This window comes from Elephas maximus, chromosome 4 (assembly GCF_024166365.1).
Source record: "Elephas maximus indicus isolate mEleMax1 chromosome 4, mEleMax1 primary haplotype, whole genome shotgun sequence".
NCBI classification, from domain to species: Eukaryota; Metazoa; Chordata; class Mammalia; order Proboscidea; family Elephantidae; genus Elephas; species Elephas maximus.
In genome coordinates this window covers 155,335,804-155,355,762 of record NC_064822.1, presented here as the reverse complement: position 1 = coordinate 155,355,762, position 19,959 = coordinate 155,335,804, and the positions used below count along the sequence as shown (strand labels likewise).

Genomic DNA, 19,959 nt, shown 5'->3' with positions numbered 1-19,959 from the left:
TCTCTGTCATTTAATGGAGGCTTGTATAGACTTGAGCTCCCAGCAGGCAGTGTTCCATTTTGCACAATTCCGCTCACCACAGAAAAGTAATAAAGGAATATACTCTGGGATGGTTATTTCTAGGATCAAACCTGGGAGTACTTGATTGATGTTTCTACAAAGTGGGACAAGAAAAGGACACAGGGGATGGCCTATCTATTTTTGTGTTAGTCACAGAGTTAGGTGTCTTTATATGTGCTGTATTACACCTTTTAAAATGCTTGAAATATTTCAGTATGACAATGACGCTAGTGAACAGTTGTTGAGTGCTCATTGTGTTCCTGTGCTAATCACTTCAATGCAGCATCTTATTAAATCCTTAAAATAAACCTACACACTGTAGTTGTTGTGTGCTGTTGAGTCAATTCCAACTCATAGCAACCCTATAGGACAGACTAGAATTGTCCCCACAGGATTTCCAAGGCTGTAATCTTTATGTAATCAGATTGCCACATCTTTCTCCCTAGAGCAGCTGGTGGGGTGAAGTGCTGACCTTTCGGTTAGCAGCTGAGCTCTTAACCACTGCACTGTCAGAGCTTCTACCTATGCACTAAAATACAAAAAACCAAACCCATTGCCATTGAGTCGATTCTGACTCATAGCAATCCTATAGGACAGAGTAGAACTGCCCTATATGGTTTCCAAGGAGCATCTGATAGATTCAAACCGCCGACCTTTTGGTTAGCAGCCATAGCTCTTAACCACTACACCACCAGAGTTTCCACCTATGCACTAGGTACTATTATTATACTCATGTTATTGGAAACCCTGGTGGCGTAGTGGTTAGGTGCTACGGCTGCTAACCAAAGGGTCAGCACTTCAAATCCGCCAGACACTCCTTGGAAACTCTATGGGGCAGTTCTACTCTGTCCTAGAGGGTCGCTATGAGTCGGAACCGACTATGAGTCGGAACCGACTATGAGTCGGAACCGACTATGAGTCGGAACCGACTATGAGTCGGAACCGACTATGAGTCGGAATCGACTTGATGGCACTGGGTTTGGTTTTTTGGTTATGGTAAGGAGGATGAGGCTGACAGGATAATAACCAAAATCAAGAAACTAAACCTGTTGCCATTGAGCGGATTCAGACTCATATCGACCCTCTAGGACAGAGTAGAACTGCTCCACAGGACTTCCAAGGAGCAGCTGGTAGATTCCAACTGCCGACCTTTTAGTTAGCAGCCCTAGCATGCTGTAGCTCTTAACCGCTGCACCACCAGGGCTCCAGAGGATAATAATCAGTATGTTAAAGCTGAACCATGTCTATTTATTCTTATTTATTTACATTCTTAACCACAATGTGACAAAAAGCTCCCAATGTATATGCCGTATGATGGGCAATGAAGAGATACAAGGAAAATCATAGTCAGAATATTTGTATTCTCTATTTTCAAGAACAAACCCACGGTATACAAACTGGTAATAATAGTGTTTGTTTAATCAGCAGAAATTTGTATGGCGTATTACAGTTTTCAAAGTGCTTTCCATATGTATTTCATTTACTCATCGCAAGAGCCCTACTTAAGGTGGATGGGTATAGCAATGTCCATAGGAATTTGGGCTCTGGGTTCTAATATGCCTAGATTTAAATTCTAGCCTGAAATGTATTAACCCCACAACCTTGAGCAAATTAACCTCTCCGTTCCTTAATCTGTGAAAGGTGGTAATAATATACGCCTTAGGCTGGGTTCTCCAGAGAAGCAAAACCAGCGAAGCATATATACGTATATATGTCTATGTGCATGTGTGTGTATGTGTCTGTGGGGGAGAGAGAGAAAGATGTATCTCAAGGAAATAGCTAATGCTGTTGTGGAAGTTGGCCAGTTCCCGAAGTCCATGGGCCAACTGTCAGCTGGAGGCTTCTCCTGACTCATGTGGCTGCAGGGGCTGACGAACCTAGAATAGGCAGGTCAGACAGCAGGCTGCGGGTTCACAGGGCTGTGGAAGCCAGCAAATCTCAAATTCAGCAGATCAGGAGACAGGCTGCTGGCTCAAGTCCCAAGAACAGGAGTCAGATGATGATAGTCCAGAAACAGGAGCCAGAGCAAGCAACTGGCCTCTGCCAAAATGTTTATATATATATATAAAAATGTAAGTATAAATATATATATATATATATATATATATATATATATATATATATATATTTGGCATTGGCCACACCCCCAGGGGAAACTCCCCTTACAAATGATTGGCTGATCAGATCAGATCACATCATGGACGTGATCATACTATATCATGAAATGGGTGATAATTACATCAGATCACAAAATGTAGGGTAATTACACACTACATAGTACCATGGCCTAGCCAAGTTGACACATAACATTAACCATCACACTACCTTACAGGACAAATGTGAAGATAGCACGCCATGAGCCACTCGCAGGTGTACAGTAAGCACAAGTAATAAATGTTAGAGGTCCTTGCATTATGTATAATGAATTGCAGTTACCAGGAGTTAAAAGAAGGGCATGAGCTGTGAGGTAAGGAGTGGAGCCCAGGTTTTCTGATTCTAGAAGCTTTCTTTTTATCCCCTCAGAAGCTCAAAGGGTAAGATATATACTTTTCAATACCTAAATCCTCCCCCGCAATACCCTTGGTTGAGCTGAAGGCCCCTCGTCTTCTGTATCCCCTCCCTCAGGGTAGTAGTGGTACAGTGCAAATGAACTGCCCTAAGCGTTGCCAAGTTGGGCCGCAGACTTCAGCAGTGCAAACCCCAGCCTTGGCCCCTCTTCCCCTCCTTCAAAAACTTCGTCACAAGCCCTGTAAGAACGTTCACGGGCCACCTTGTTCCCGGCCAGAACCCGCCTCCAGGCACAGGGAGAACGACCTCGAACCCCATTGGCTGTTGCCCGAGGCAACCAAAGACGCGGTGGGCACGCGGGGGCCCCTGGCCAGTATTTAAAGGCTGCGGCGACCCAGCGCCACCTCAGTCCGGCCAGGACGGCCACCGTGAAGCACCTGGGTTGAGAGGGAGCCCCAAGGTAACGCGTAACCCCTGCCTCCCTAGTTCCCAACCCGCGCCTCGGCAGAGGCAGGCGTGTGTGGGATCCGGGAGCGGGTCTCACTGCGCGTTGCCCACCAACACCTTCCTCCCCCACCATCCTTACCCAGCCCCAGTCCCACCCAACCCACCTGGGCAAGACAACCCGGGTGCGAAGGACAAGAGATTGCGACGAAAGAGCGGAAGAGGGGGACCTCCTGGAGAGAAAGGTGTGATCCTAGCGGCAGGCACGTGGCACTGAGTGGAGAGACACAGGTGACAAGACTCTCCAGAGGGTCGGATCTGGCCGAAGTTGAGGACAGCTTCTAGGACATTACCATTTAGATCTTTCAGGGCTTCCTGAACCATGAACCAGACCGTAGACACAAGGGAGGACCCTCTTAATCTGGGTGGCGGCTGGGCGTCCTCGGTCCCGTTACGCAACTGGTCCTCATCCCACCGAAGGCGCAGGAGCGCGTCGATTTACAAGCGGCGATACCGTTATGGCCCCAAGGCCGAATATGAGCCCCCGAGGAAACAGCCGAAGCAACAGCACGGCCCAGACCCTTGGGGCTACCCTCCTCGACAGCCCTATAGGGCCGTGTACTCCAACCGGGGGCGTTGGGGAGGTCCCTGGCATCCACCCCCAGCGGAATTCTGGAAGGCCCCTGGTCGGGTGCAAATGATCCGGGTGTACGGCCTGCAGCCAATCTGCCTTTGCTGCTGCTCCTGTTGGCACGGACCCCGGAACCCCAGCTGGATAAGGCCCTCTGGCAGGAAGAGGCGATGGGGCCGCAGGGGCCGCGGCCTGCGCCGCCCCCCTCGCCGCTCCTTCCCGAGGAGCCCGCCGGTGGATCTAAGCATGCTGCTGCGGCCAGTCAACCTGTATGGGTGGCGGGCGCCCGGCATGCGCGCGCCGCGTAACACCACCCAGTTCATCATGAACCAGATCTACGAGGACATGCGGCAGCAGGAGAAGCTGGAGCGCCAGCAGGAGGCGCTGCGGGCACAGCAGGTTCAGGCGGGCGGCCCGGCCTCCCCAGCGGCCTCCTGTGCAGGAGATGCGCCACCCAGAGGCGGCGAGGAAGACGCAGAGCTGCAGGAAATTTTGTACGGCTTTGTGCAGAATCCCTCTCTAGTGTTCAGACCTGCCCCCACGGAGGAAAACCGGTCTCCCACTCCGCAGCAGGTGGAGGAAGAGGAAGAAGAGAAAAACGATAATGAGGAGTGTGAGGAAGAAGTGTGTGATGAGGACAGTGAGGAGGAGGATGAAGAGGTGGAGGGTGAGGAGGGCGAGGATGAAGAGGAGGAGGCCGAGGATGAAGAGGAGGAGGCCGATGGTGGAGAGGAGGAGGCTGATGGTGAAGAGGTGGAAGAAGCTGACTATGAGGAAGAGGAGGGGGAGGAAGAGGAGGAAGAGGAAGATATAGAAGAAGAGGAGAGGATGGAGGAGGATGACCAGAGAGAGGAAGAGAACCATTTGCCTCTGGAAATGCCTTTATCAATCCTAGTAGGGTCTGAAGAAGAAGGAGAGAACTTTATAAATTGTAATTATTTCAGCCCAAAGCAGATGAACCCCGAAGTGCCACAGGAAACCCTCTTCATGGTACAGGACATTAACTATTAGACACCAGGAAAGGGATTGAGGAGTGAAATGAGACTGAATTGAGGCTAAAATGGATTAGCAATTTATTAAAAACTAAATGCAAAAGTGAGTTCCATTAATAAACATACGTAAGCCCCTTCTTTGGCTATTATAAATTGTTCGAAAATTGATGTGTTTCGTTTATCACCATGGGTGGCGGAGGGGTTTATATTAAATATAATTAAATTGGAAATGATTAAAGGCCAACTATTTTATTACTAAATACAGTTTCAATATTTCTTTTTGGTATTTTCCACTCTATAGACACTTGAGGTTTTTTTTTGTTTTGTTTTGTTTTTAATTCTGGCAATGCTGCAAAAAAAAAAAAAATTGTAACAAAGATATACCTTATCTATTTATTGTGCTTGGAATCAACAGATCTTTTGATTGCCAAATGCTTCAGAAACACATGAAATGGCCCTTGAATGTCCTCCAGTGCTCTTGACGTTCTAGCTGAAGCCATTTGAAAATGCCTGTTTTTTTATTTTTTAATATATTTTTCCTTATAGGTTTTGCACCTTCAGAGTTCATTTTTGAGGGTTGTGTTTGGTAACCGCATTTGCAATCTCTTGTAGCATTGCTCATTTATATTCCTTGTTCCACAGTGCTATGGATCTTCCTCAGAAGAACAGGAAGTTGCTTCTGTGGAACTGGTTATCTGCCATGGCCTCAACATTCCATAATCCATGCATGGAGAGGATTCCCCATGGTCAGAAGTCAACCTGTACATCTAGTTAAAATCCAAGGTAACTGCAAACAATGGAACATTGCTTAGATTTTGAAGACCGGTTCCTGGATATATTCCTTGTTATAAGTTCAGAGGAACCATAAAAATAGGTTTTGCAGAACGGATTTTTTTTTTTTTTTTTTAAAGATTGGCCTTTTGGGAGTAGAATATCCTATTTTGTGTGTTTCCCTTTTTGTCTCCCTTGTAAAGGAGACTAAAACAAAGATGGGTGTGAGCCTGTGTGAGCTGGTTTTTGGTGAAGTTTAAACCATCACCCAGGGAGAATACATCATTCAAAATAATGCCTTTCCTACCAACATTTTTAGGAGGTAATAATGCATTTCTTTCTAGGAACTTAAGTCTCATAATTTGATAAAACATTCCATACGTAGCATATTCCTGGAATATTCATACATGAAAAATTTGAACCTGCCTTCTCGAAAATTACATTTTGTGACAAACTATAGTTTGAATCACAACTTAGCATTTACTTCTCGAAGAGAAGACTGTAATGGTGATGCCTTACCTGGATGTTGAATTTACTCAAATATCTCCATATATGGCATCTTTTGAGGTGATAAGCTTAAGCTGTAAAATTAAAAAAAAAAAATTAATTAAAATATTAACTCTAAGTATTCTGCTTCTTGTTTCTTATTTAAATATCAGAAGACCAATCAGCAATACCTCAGTGGCCAACAGAGTGAACAGAAGGGAGAAATAAAACTGACACAAACATTGTAGGAATTTTGAAATTGCACCAGACCCTCCAAATTATAGCAGTGAATAACCAAACGTTAAATTATACTCTAAGAGATCATTACTTACTACAAGATGCATTTCCGAGTGATCACAGTAAAAGTTTAAAATTGGCCATCCGTGAGATTCTGTTGCTGTTATAACACACATAGGTAAGAGGAAACCAAGAATCCTGTCCCTGATACAGATCAAATAACCCCTAGGTCAAGGTTAGCTATGTTCTTATTAAAGTCATCCTTTCATTTAGGATTGGGTGTCTTCACAGTCGCATGTGGACAATATGCAATTTGTTGCTGCAAACAATTCTGTTTTTAAATAAATTAATAAGTTCAGCACCCATTAGTTGACCCCATAGTTACAAACCATTAGCCCCTAGTCCTTGTAAAGGGTAAAAACATGAGCAACAACTCAAGAAGTTTACAGTCTAGTTCATAAATCCTTTTTCAACACATATCTACTGAGCCACCAGGTGCCAAGCACTGTGAATGGTATTGACAATACGGTGGTGAACAGGCAAAATCCCTACTCTTATGTTGCTTACAGTTTAGTAGAGAAGACCTTAAATGAAGAGTTAGGCAAATTAGTCACTACAGCTATTGTGAAGGAAACGTATTACTGTGAAGCATATCCCAAGGCAACCCGAGATTGAAGCTGGGGACCTTTACTGTGGGCAAAAAGCATCATGAATCTAAAAGCTCAGAGCTGGGAGGAACTTGGTGCTTTTGAGGAGGAACTGAAGTCAGAAGCACAAAGTGATCTGAAGAAGTGACCAGTGAGAAGTGAGCGATATAGGCAGAACTCATATCTGTCCATTCATGCCCGTGCTATCTATACCTTCTGAAATAGATACCAGCAAAAATTAATAATAGGAGAAAACTATTAGTGATTGATGGTTCTCTACCTGAACTCATTTTGTTAGCCAGACGTTGTGATGTTTCCTTTCTTTTACTAATATGAAATGAATAAGCCTGTCCTGGGACAGAGGTGGTCATTCTAGTACACCCATCATTACAATTTTAAGACAGAAAGCTCCCGAATTACTACCACATAGTAAAAGAGTTCTAGGGATTATTGTTTAGCATGATTGGAGCTCCATAGTTTTCAGCTCTTATGGAGAACCCCTGTCATTTATTCAGTCCAGTTTGATGATTTAGTGGAATTGAAAGTGTTAGTACAGCACAGAATAGACCCAGGCTTGGGTGGTGTGAATGGATAAGCACTCAGCTATTAGCCAAAAGGTTGGTGGTTTAAATGCATCCAGAGGTGCCTTCCAAGAGATGGAGCTACTGAAAACCTCTGAAACACAATGGGTCACCATAAGTTGGAATCCACTTGATGGCAACTGGCTCAGTTTTGGTTTTTAAGTTTTAGAGGTAAGTGTACATTTGGAGAAAACTCATGATTTTCAAACCTTGGTACCAGAAATCAAGCTGCAATCACACAGTTACAATGAGATGCCACTGAACCATTTACTTCAAGGGCAGAGGTATTTTCTTTCTGTCCCTTGTCAAAAAAGATTATAAACCTTAATGTTAAGACGGCTTAGTCTTGTTAAGCATCTTTGCTATCTTTTCTGAGGTGTTTTTATACGTGAAGTTTCTGATATTTTCATCTCCTGGTGACTGACAGCATTTCTTGATTTGTCTTGATTTCTTTGTCTCTACAGTAATGTAAAGGGATTTTTCAAGGAAAATATTAGCCCTCTAAGGATTATAAATATCCTTGACATTTAGAGATCAACACTTAGTTCTGAGTACTCATTCATAAAATTTTATAACATCTGTATATGAAGAAGAAAGTGTTTCTAACATGTTTCACTCATTACAAATGAGTTACAAAAAAACCTACAGATTAGGGGAAGTAAATGATACAAATATCACACCATAGACAACCATGGGGCAGAAAAGTATATAGGACTAAGAAAACTACTTTTAGCAGCACAATAACTTTATATAAGCACCTAAGCTGTTTGTATTCAGACAAGTTCATTTTAATGTAATAACACTTGAAAATTACCCTTCATACTTCCAAATCACTTTGGCCTTGTTATCTGAATATTTAAAGCCAAATCATACTGTGGATGTGTCTTAGCTATTTTGGAACTAGCGTTGTTCTGCATCTATTTGCTGTTTGCCAATTAATGAACCATAGCCAAACTTCAAGGTCAGCTGATGGAAGAGAGGAAAAGAGTTTAGGCATAGGGTGGGAGACCTGGATCCACGTCTTGGCACTCCTGCCTTGGAGCTCTGAGAAGTAGCCACTTGCCTTGAGTCTCTGTCTCCTCAAAAACGATGATCATACTCCATTAATTCTTGGGCCTATTGTGAAGACCAAGTTAGCCAATATTTAGGAAGACTTGTGTTATAGACAATAAATCACTGTTAATCATTATACACTTACTTACATTTTATAATCAGGTTTATGAACTCAGTTTCTGAATATTGGATAACAAAGCCCAGAGAAAACTCACCTCATGGCAATTTTGAGATGTCCAGATATTTTAGTTACAACTGAACCAAGCACAAACCAACGTGCCCTTGAAATGCTTCTTTGGTTTCTGGTGAAATAGTGTGCAAATGCAATGATCTGGTGTCTTGCTATTGAAAATATGGTCCATGAACTAGCGTCATAAGCACTACCTGAAAGCTTATTAGAAATACAGAATCCTAGACTCCCCCCAAATCTGGTGAATTAGAATCTGCATTGTAACAAGATCCCTAGGTGATACGCATACATATTCAAGACCTAGCAGCATTGTGGTTTAGAATTGGATTCATTGCAGACGTCTCATGGGAACTTAATGATAAAGACTGTGGTTTGTGGGCATTTTATTCCTCTCCTTTTTACCCCTTCAGTGAGGGAGGAACCCCTACCCTAGGGAATCCTTTATGAGGATGGCTCAACTCACAACACCTGACACTGGACAGATGAGATTGACAGCAGTTTATTAGTCACATATAATCACACACCATGGGAGGAAGACATAGCATGCTGCAATGTTGTTGCATTCAGCAATAGAGTGAGCAAGCAAGGGCTCTGGGAGGCAGACTGTGTAGTAACAAGAGGGTGGGGTGACCCCTGGTCCCAACTGGATGATGTGATGTACTAATTTGAATAATTCTGTGAGATGGCAGAGTACCAAAGCCTCCTACTCAAGGATAAGCAGGCACTACACTTGTACCTCTGAAAAGGAGGATTGTTTTGACTAGGGACTCTTATCTAAGGGAGCAGAGGCAGAGGGTAACTTGTGGTTAGGCCATTTGAGGCCCTCCAGTTTTACCAGATGTCAAGGCAACATTTAATATTAAACCTAAATTTCAGGCCTTACACTGCAGTGGATTAAAAACTTCTATTACTTACTACCTGTGTGAACTTGGGTATGTTACTGAAATTTTGGCTTTTCATTTTCCTCTCAGGTAGTGTGTAATTCATGGGCTTAAATAAGGTCATAAGGATTAAATGAGCCAATAGTTACCAAGCACTCAGAAGAGTAACATTCTGTAATTACTACTCATCGTAGCAATGAAGCCTCAATGGCACAATGGTTAAGGGCTTGGCTGGTAACAGAAATGTCAGCAGTTCATGTTCACCAGCTGCTCCACAAGAGGAAAGACCTGTTAATTTGCTCCCATAAAGATTAAAGTCTAGAGGGGAGGGGGCCAAGATGGCTGACTAGGTAGACGCTACCTCGGATCCCTCTTGCAACAAAGACTCAGAAAAACAAGTGAATTGATCACATACATGACAATCTATGAACCCTGACCAACAAACACAGATTTAAAGAGTTGACCTGAGTGACAGAGACCGAGAATGAACAACTACGGGGAAGCAGCAACTGTTTTCGGAGCTGGAGCCAGCGTCCCAGTCAGGTAACCTTGGCGCCAGGCTTTGGACTGGGCGCAGGGGAGCTGAGCACAGCATCCTGTGACAGCGCAAACATGGGGTGCAGCCCTACCCCCCTGAACTGACCTCGGGAGGGGGCCCAGCTGGTCAGCGCAGGTGGTGCGGCGACACGGCTGGCAGGAGGAGAAGTTGCCGGGAGGCAGCGACTGGTTTTGGAGCCAGGAATGCAGCGTCCCAGCCAGGGAGCCTTGGCGCGGGGCTTTGGACTGGGTGCAGGGGAGCTGAGCAGGATATCCTATGACAGTGCAAACATGGGGCGCAGCCCTACCCCCCTGAACTGACCTCGGGAGGGGACCCAGCCAGCCCGCATGGGCCACGCGGTGACGCGGCTGGCGGGAGGAGAAGTCCCTGGCAGGCAGCGACTGGTTTTGGAGCCGGGAGTGCAGCGTCCCAGCCGGGGAACCTTAACGCTGGGCTTTGGACTGGCAGCTGGAGGAACTGACTGCGGCTTCTGCGGGCCTGACCCTCGGGGGCAATCTCTATCCAGCCAGCACACACAAGTGACATGCCCATCGGGAATCTCAAATAAAACAGTCATCCCAAGCAAGATAAGTAACTTTGTCTATATTCTGGGGTGCTACTCTCTTCTGTTTTTCTGAACCCTCCCCTCCCCTTCCCAGGCGACTTCATTAACATTGGAATTTCCTGAGCCAGAGGGAGAACTGCTCCACGGTTTTTCTTCTCCTTTTTTTTTTTGGTCTTTTCCTAACCCATTCTTCTGGCCTGAGAGAAGCAACCACAAAAAACCCAGGGACCAAAAATCCTTCCCTAATTGGACTAAAAACACAGAACCAGCTCCAGCCAAGCATATGTGATCCACAGTCTCCGGCTTTCATCCCTACAGGGAACAAGGTGGCTATTATACTGCAAAGGCATTTCTGATAGGGATCTGACTGCATTTTTTTTTTTTAAGGGATTTACTGGAAAGACAAGTTTCCCAGGTCTGATATCCCTGTGTATTCAACAGAGCCCTCACTGACCCACAACAGGAAACTGAAGGCTGAAGCTCCCCCTGGACCACCTAGCCTCCTGCCTTAGGGGTCCAAAGAGGGTGACACCTACCAATCTGTAGAGGTACTTGCATTGGGGGCCTAAGATACAGCTGCAGAGCCCACCCACCAAGGTGCTTCAGGAATAGAGACACACCTACCTCACTGACACTTGGGGGAAGCCTGTCAGCATCCTGCCCCCCCTGGAGTGTGAACTCCAGGTGCTACTAGAATCTGGTGCACACAACTATCACCACTACTTCTCAAGGTGGATAGGTGACAGGGTGCATCACACACTTGATGACCCAAAATCAGATTCTACTCAAGAATAGTGAATGGACTCAGGCATATATATCTGGTAACAGCCCAAACCAGCTGGTAATAGGTCATAAGTAAGTCAAGGGTTACAACAATCAAGACAGCACAATCTAGTAGCCCATCCACATATATTGAAAGAAAACAAAACAAGATAAGACTCAGTGAGCAAATATAGAATAAATCACTACAATAACTTAGTGATGGCTCGGAGACAGCAGTGGATATCAAACCACATAAAGAAGCGGACCATGACTGCTTCTACAAACCCCCAAACAAAAGAATCAAAATCTTTCCCAAATGAAGATACAATCCTGGAATTTTCAGATACAGAATATAAAAAACTAATTTACAGAATGCTTCAAGATATCAGGGATGACCTCAGAAATGAAATAAGGCAATCTGCAGAAAAAGCCGAGGAACACATTGATAAAACAGTTGAAGAACTCAAAAAGATTATTTAAGAACATAGTGGAAAAATTAATAAGTTGCAAGAATCCATAGAGAGACAGCATTCAGAAATCCAAAAGATTAACAATAAAATTACGGAATTAGACAACGCAATAGGAAGTCAGAGGAGCAGACTGGAGCAATTAGAATGCAGACTGGGAAATCTGGAGGACCAGGGAATTAACATAAACATAGCTGAAAAAAAATCAGATAAAAGAATTAAAAAACATGAAGAAATCCTAAGAATCATGTGGGACTCTATCAAGAAGGATTACTTGCATGTGATTGGAGTCCCAGAAGAGGGAGGGAGGACAGAAAACACAGAGAGAATAGTTGAAGATCTGCTGACAGAAAACTTCCCTGACATCATGAAAGACGAAAGGATATCTACCCAAGATCCTCATCGAACCCCATTTAAGATTGATCCAAAAAGAAAAACACCAAGACATATTATCATCAAACTTGCCAAAACCAAAGATAAAGAGAAAATTTTAAAAGCAGCCAGGGATAAAAGAAAGGTCTCCTACAAGGGAGAATCAATAAGAATATGTTCAGACTACTCAGCAGAAACCATGCAGGCAAGAAGGCAATGGGATGACATATACAGAGCACTGAAGGAGAAAAACTGCCAGCCAAGGATCATATATCCAGCAAAACTCTCTCTGAAATATGAAGGTGAAATTAAGATATTTACAGATAAACACAAGCTTAGAGAATTTGCAAAAACCAAACCAAAGCTACAAGAAATACTAAAGAAAATTGGTCAGAAAACCAATAATATCAGATACCAGCACAACACAAGGTCACAGAACAGAACAGCCTGATATCAACTCAAATAAGGAAATCACAAAAACAAATTAAGATTAATTTAAAAAAGATAAAAAGGCTCAAAACAGGGAATCATTGAAGTCAATATGTAAAAGATCACAATAATCAAAAAGAGGGACTAAATACAGGTGGCATAGAACTGCCATATGCAGAGGGATACAAGGCAATATAAGACAATACAAGTTAGGTTTTTACTTAGAAAAATAGGGGTAAATATTAAGGTAACCACAAAGAGGTATAACAACTCCATAACTGAAAATAAAAACCAAGAAAAACGTAACGACTCAGCAAACATAAAGTCAAATACTATGAAAATGAGGAGCACAATTCACAAAGAAAAACGTCTCAGCACAAAAAAAGGAAGTGGAAAAATGAAATTGTCAACAACACACATAAAAAGGCATCAAAATGACAACACTAAATACATCCTTATCTATAATTACGCTGAATGTAAATGGACTAAATGCACCAATAAAGAGACAGAGAGTCACAGACTGGATAAAGAAACACGATCCATCTATATGCTGCCTACAAGAGACACACCTTAGACTTAGAGACACAAACAAACTAAAACTCAAAGGATGGAAAAAATATATCAAGCAAACAATAAGCAAAAAAGAGCAGGAGTAACAATATTAATTTCTGACAATATAGACTTTAAAGTTAAATCCACCACAAAGGATAAAGAAGGACACTACATAATGATAAAAGGGACAATTGGCCAGGAAGATATAACCATACTAAATATTTATGCACCCAATGACAGGGCTGCAAGATACATAAATCAAATTTTAACAGAACTGAGAAGTGAGATAGACACCTCCACAATTATAGTAGGAGACTTCAACACGCCACTTTCGGAGAAGGACAGGACATCCAGTAAGCAGCTCAATAGAGACACGGAAGACCTAATTACAACAATCAACCAACTTGACCTCATTGACTTATACAGAACTCTCCACCCGACTGCTGCAAAGCATACTTTTTTTCTAACGCACATGGAACATTCTCTAGAATAGAGCACATATTAGGTCATAAAACAAACCTTTGCAGAATCCAAAACATCAAAATATTACAAAGCATCTTCTCAGACCACAAGGCCATAAAAGTGGAAATCAATAACAGAAACATTAGGGAAAAGAAATCAAATACTTGGAAACTGAACAATACCCTCCTGAAAAAAAGACTGGTTTATAGAAGACATTAAGGAGGGAATAAGGAAATTCATAGAATGCAACGAGAATGAAAATACTTCCTATCAAAACCTCTGGGACACAGCAAAAGCAGTGCTCAGAGGCCATTTTATATCGATAAATGCACACATACAAAAAGAAGAAAGAGCCAAAATCAGAGAACGGTCCCTACAACTGGAACAAATAGAAAGTGAGCAACAAAAGAATCCATCAGGCACCAGAAGAAAACAAATAATAAAAATTAGAGCTGAACTAAATGAATTAGAGAACAGAAAAACAATGGAAAGAATTAACAAAGCCAAAAGCTGGTTCTTCGAAAAAATTAACAAAATTGATAAACCATTGGCCAGACTGACTAAAGAAATACAGGAAGGAAACAAATAACCCAAATAAGAAACGAGATGGGCCACATCACAACAGACCCAACTGAAATTGAAAGAATCATATCAGATTATTACAAAAAATTGTACTCTAACAAATTTGCAAACCTAGAAGAAATGGACAAATTCCTGGAAAAACACTACCTACCTAAACTAACACAATCAGAAGTAGAACAACTAAATAGACCCATAACAAAAAAAAGAGATTGAAACGGTAATCAAAAAACTCCCAACAAAAAAACAGCCCTGGCCTGGATGGCTTTACTGTAGAGTTCTACCGAACTTTCAGAGAAGAGTTAACACCACTACTACTAAAAGTATTTTCAAAGCATAGAAAATGACGGAATACTACCTAACTCATTCTATGAAGCCACCATTTCCCTGATACCAAAACCAGGTAAAGACATCACAAAAAAAGAAAATTACAGACCTATATCCCTCATGAACATAGATGCAAAAATCCTTATCAAAATTCTAGCCAATAGAATTTGACAACATATCAAAAAAATAATCCACCATGACCAAGTTGGATTTATACCAGGTATGCAAGGCTTTTTTTTTTTTTTTTTTATGCAAGGCTGGTTTAATATTAGAAAAAACATTAATGTAATCCACCATATAAATAAAACAAAAGACAAAAACCCCATGATCTTATCAATTGATGCAGAAAAGGCATTTGACAAAGTCCAACACCCATTTATGATAAAAACTCTCACCAAAATAGGAATTGCAGGAAAATTCCTCAACATAATAAAGGGCATACAAAACCAACAGCCAACATCACTCTAAATGGAGAGAGCCTGAAAGCATTTCCCTTAAGAACGGGAACCAGACAAGGATGCCCTTTATCACTGCTCTTATTCAACATTGTGCTAGAGGTCCTAGCCAGAGCAATTAGGCTAGACAAAGAAATAAAGGGCATCTAGATTGGCAAGGAGGAAGTAAAATTATCTCTATTTGCAGATGACATGATCTTATACACAGAAAACCCTAAGGAATCCTCCAGAAAACTACTGAAACTAATAGAACTGTTTGGCAGAGTCTCAGGTTGTAAGATAAACATACAAAAATTACTTGGATTCCTTTACATCAACAAAAAGAACATCAAAGAGGAAATAACCAAATCAATACCATTCACAGTAGCCCCCAAGAAGATAAAATACTTAGGAATAAATCTTACCAAAGATGTAAAAGACCTATACAAAGAAAACTACAAAGTACTACTACAAGAAACTAAAAAGGACCTACTTAAGTGGAAAAACATACCTTGCTCATGGATAGGAAGACTTAACATAGTAAAAATGTCTATTCTACCAAAAGCCATCTATACATACAATGCACTTCCCATCCAAATTCCAATGTCATTTTTTAATGTGATAGAGAAACAAATCACCAACTTCATATGGAAGGGAAAGAAGCCTCGGATACGTAAAGCATTACTGAAAAAGAAGAAGAAAGTGGGAGGCCTCACTCTACCTGATTTCAGAAGCTATTATACACCCACAGTAGTCAAACAGCCTGGTACTGGTACAACAACAGGCACATAGACCAATGGAACAGCATTGAGAACCCAGATATAAATCCATCCACGTATGAGCAGCTGATATTTGACAAAGGCCCAGTGTCAGTTAATTGGGGAAAAGATAGTCTTTTTAACAAATGGTGCTGGCATAACTGGATATCCATTTGTAAAAAAATGAAACAGGACCCATACCTCACACCATGCACAAAAACTAACTCCAAGTGGATCAAAGACCTAAACATAAAGACTAAAACGATAAAGATCATGGAAGAAAAAATAGGGACAGCATTAGGAGCCCTAACACAAGGCATAAACAGAGTACAAAACATTACCAAAAATGACGAAGAGAAACCAGATAACTGGGAGCTCCTAAAAATCAGACACCTATGCTCATCTAAAGACTTCACCAAAAGACTAAAAAGACCACCTACAGACTGGGAAAGAATTTTCAGCTATGACATCTCCGACCAGCGCCTGATCTCTAAAATCTATATGATCCTGTTAAAACTCAACCACAAAAAGACAAACAACCCAATCAAGAAGTGGGCAAAGGATATGAACACACACTTCACGAAAGAAGATAATTAGGCAGCTAACAGATACATGAGAAAATGCTCTCGATCATTAGCCATTAGAGAAATGCAAATTAAAACTACAATGAGATTCCATCTCACTCCAACAAGGCTGGCATTAATCCAAAAAACACAAAATAATAAATGTTGGAGAGGCTGCTGAGAGATTGGAACTCTTATACACTGCTGGTGGGAATGTAAAATGGTACAACCACTTTGGAAATCTATCTGGTGTTATCTTAAACAGTTAGAAATAGAACTACCATACAACCCAGAAATCCCACTCCTGGGAATATATCCTAGAGAAATAAGAGCCTTCACACAAACAGATATATGCACACCCATGTTTATTGCAGCTCTGTTTACAATAGCAAAAAGCTGGAAGCAACCAAGGTGTCCATCAACAGATGAATGGATAAATAAATTATGGTATATTCACACAATGGAATACTACGCATCGATAAAGAACAGTGACGAATCTGTGAAACATTTCATGACATGGAGGAACCTGGAAGGCATTATGCTGAGTGAAATTAGTCAGAGGCAAAAGGACAAATATTGTATAAGACCACTATTATAAGATCTTGAGAAATAGTATAAACTGAGAAGAACATATACTTCTGTGGTTACCGGGGGGGAGGGATGGAGGGTGGAAGAGGGTTTTTTTTACTGATTAGTTAGTAGATAAGATCTGCTTTTGGTGAAGGGAAGGACAATACTCAATACATGGAAGGTCAGCTCAACTGGACTGGACCAAAAGCAAAGAAATTTTCGGGATAAACTGAATGCTTCAAAGGTCAGCGGAGCAAGGGCGGGGGTATGGGGACCATGGTTTAAGGGGACTTCTAAGTCAATTGGCAAAATAATTCTATTATGAAAACATTCTGCATCCCACTTTGAAATGTGGCGTCTGGGGTCTTAAATGCTAACAAGTGGCCATCTAAGATGCATCAATTGGTGTCAACCCACCTGGAGCAAAGGAGAATGAAGAACACCAAGGTCACACGATAACTATGAGCCCAAGAGACAGAAAGGGCCACATGAACCAGAGACTTACATCATTCTGAGACCAGAAGAACTAGTTGATGCCCAGCCACAACCGATGACTGCCCTGACAGGGAACACAACAGAGAACCCCTGAGGGAGCAGGAGATCAGTGGGATGCAGACCCCAAATTCTCATAAAAAGACCAAACTTAATGGTCTGACTGAGACTAGAGGAATCCCGGCGGTCATGGTCCCCAAACCTTCTGTTGGCCCAGGACAGGAACCATTCCCGAAGACAACTCATCAGATACGGAAGGGACTGGACTGTGGGTAGGAGAGAGATGCTGATTGAAGAGTGAGCTATTTGTATCAGGTGGACACTTGAGACTGTGTTGGCATCTCCTGTCTGGAGGGGTGATGGGAGGATAGAGAGAGTTGGAAGCTGGCAAAATTGTCACAAAAGGAGAGACTGGAAGGGCTGACTCATTAGGGGGAGAGCAAGTGGGAGTATGGAGTAAGGTGTATATAAACTTCTATGTGATAGTCTGACTTGATTTGTAAACATTTACTTGAAGCTCAATAAAAGTTAAAAAAAAAAAAAGATTAAAGTCTAGGAAACACTCTTAGGAAGTTCTACTCTGTCCTACAGGGTCACTGTAAGTTGGAATTGACTCAAGGGCACACAACAACAAGAACATCATAATGATAACCATTCAATAAATACACAAATGAGGACAGGAACACATTGTGTGGTATCTAAAAGCTGCTTGTTAATGATTAGAGCAACTATTAAATGTAAAACCACACAGAATAATTAACGAAATAATTTATTAACTGTGCCCTGTTTTCCCTAAGGTAACTGCACTCAGATACATTACTTTGAGATGCTCATATCATTGTGTAGGGTATGAGACCCAATTAAATCTCGAGAGCTGGAATAATCCACAGGATACACTTTCTATCCTTTATTTCCTCCCTATGTCTATGATCTTTCCTCCGTTCTTCTGGTTGACATTAATATCCTAATGGCTGGCACTACGAATTAATCATTCAAGTCAGGATCCTTCTCATGCTACAAGCAGTAGACACTAGAATGCATCTTTTTCAAAATCAAGATGCACATATCACTAATGCTTGGATAAACAATTTCTGCTAGTATTTTAAGTTAATAGTGTAGGTCATATGAGTTCAATCTAATACCTCATAGATTAATATTTTTACATATGTGCATATCCTGGTAGTGTAGTGGTTAAGAGCTATGGCTGCTAAACAAAAGGTTGGCAGTTCGAATCCACCAACACTGCTTGGAAACTCTATGGGGCAGTTCTACTCTGTCCAGTACGGTTGCTATGAGTCGGAATCTGCTGCAATGTGTTGGTTGGGTTGTACCATTATATTCATATTTGGTGGGGAAACAAATACTTGTGAGTAGAGTAAATTGGTATAAAACATCATTGTCTTGCTTTTCATCTATAAATAAAGTAAAATCAAAATTTAAATTCAGAAAAACATAAGAATTTGTAGATAATTTTATAAGTATGTCAGATAACAATGTGATTCATAATATTACCATATTATTGGAGGTTCTGTTTTATGCCAATACCTGAAGATAAACCTACATATATTGTGGGAAATGGCAATAAATATTAAATACCTGTTATAAGCCACCTATGTGGAAGACTTAAACTGCTTGGAACATAGGCCTAAGATTTTAATGAACCTTTGAGCATATGCAAGATTCTTTACATACATTATCTCATTTAACCAACCTGTGAATTTATGTTTTATTTTCCTTTTACGAATGAAGTATCTGAAATCAAAGATGTAAATCGTTGAAGGATTCACATCCTCTATTTTGAGTTCAAAGTTGTAGTTCCACTGTATTACTGGAACATAGCTCCCCATTGCTTTAAAACAACCTACCTAGCAACCTTTGCTGAAAATGAAAAGGACTTAAAGCACTTACTGAGGAAGATCAAAGACTACAGCCTTCTGTACGGCTTACATCTCAGTATAAAGAAAAGAAAAATCCTCACTACTAGACCGATAAACAACATCATGATCAAATGAGAAAAGTTTGAATTTGTCAAGGATTTCAGTTTACTTGGATCCACAATCAATGCCCATTGAAGCAGCAGTCAAGAATCAAATGATACATTGCACGAGGAATATGTGCTGTAAAAGATCTCTTTAAAGTGTTAAAAAGCAAAGTTGTCACTTTGAGAACTAAGGTGCACCTGACTCAGGCCATGGTATTTTCAATCACCTCATATGCATTGCAAAAGCTGGACAATGAATAAGGAAGACCCAAGATGAATTTGTCTTTGAACTATTGTGTTGGTGAAGAATATTGAATATACCATGGACTACCAGTAGAATGAACAAATCTGTCTTGGAGGAAGTACAGCCAGAATGCTCTTTGGAAGGGAGGATGGTGAGACTTTGTCTCACATATTTTGGGCATGTTATCAGGAGGTACCAGTCCCTGGATAAAGACATTATGGTTGGTAAAGTAAAGGATCAGCAAAAAAGAGGAAGACCCTCAATGAGATGGTTGCAACAGTGAGCTCAAACATAGCAAGAGTTATGAGAATGGCAGTGTGTCCTTCTGTTATGCATAGGGTTGCTATGAGTCAGAATGGACTTGATGGCACCTGACAAAAACA

The 19,959-nt window shown here is 41.5% G+C and overlaps 1 protein-coding gene across 1 annotated transcript; it reads left to right on the top strand.

The window, feature by feature from the left end:
* Positions 1 to 3,394: 3,394 nt before the first annotated feature.
* On the top strand, positions 3,395 to 4,654 carry CCER1 (coiled-coil glutamate rich protein 1). Its single transcript, XM_049884970.1, has one exon. The coding sequence runs from the start codon at positions 3,395 to 3,397 to the stop codon at positions 4,652 to 4,654; it is 1,260 nt and encodes a 419-aa protein (XP_049740927.1).
* The last annotated feature ends 15,305 nt before the right edge of the window (positions 4,655 to 19,959 follow it).

Coding starts and splice junctions, on each gene's coding strand:
- CCER1 (XM_049884970.1), top strand. CDS start 3,395: ATGAACCAGACCGTAGACACAAGGGAGGACCCTCTTAATCTGGGTGGC.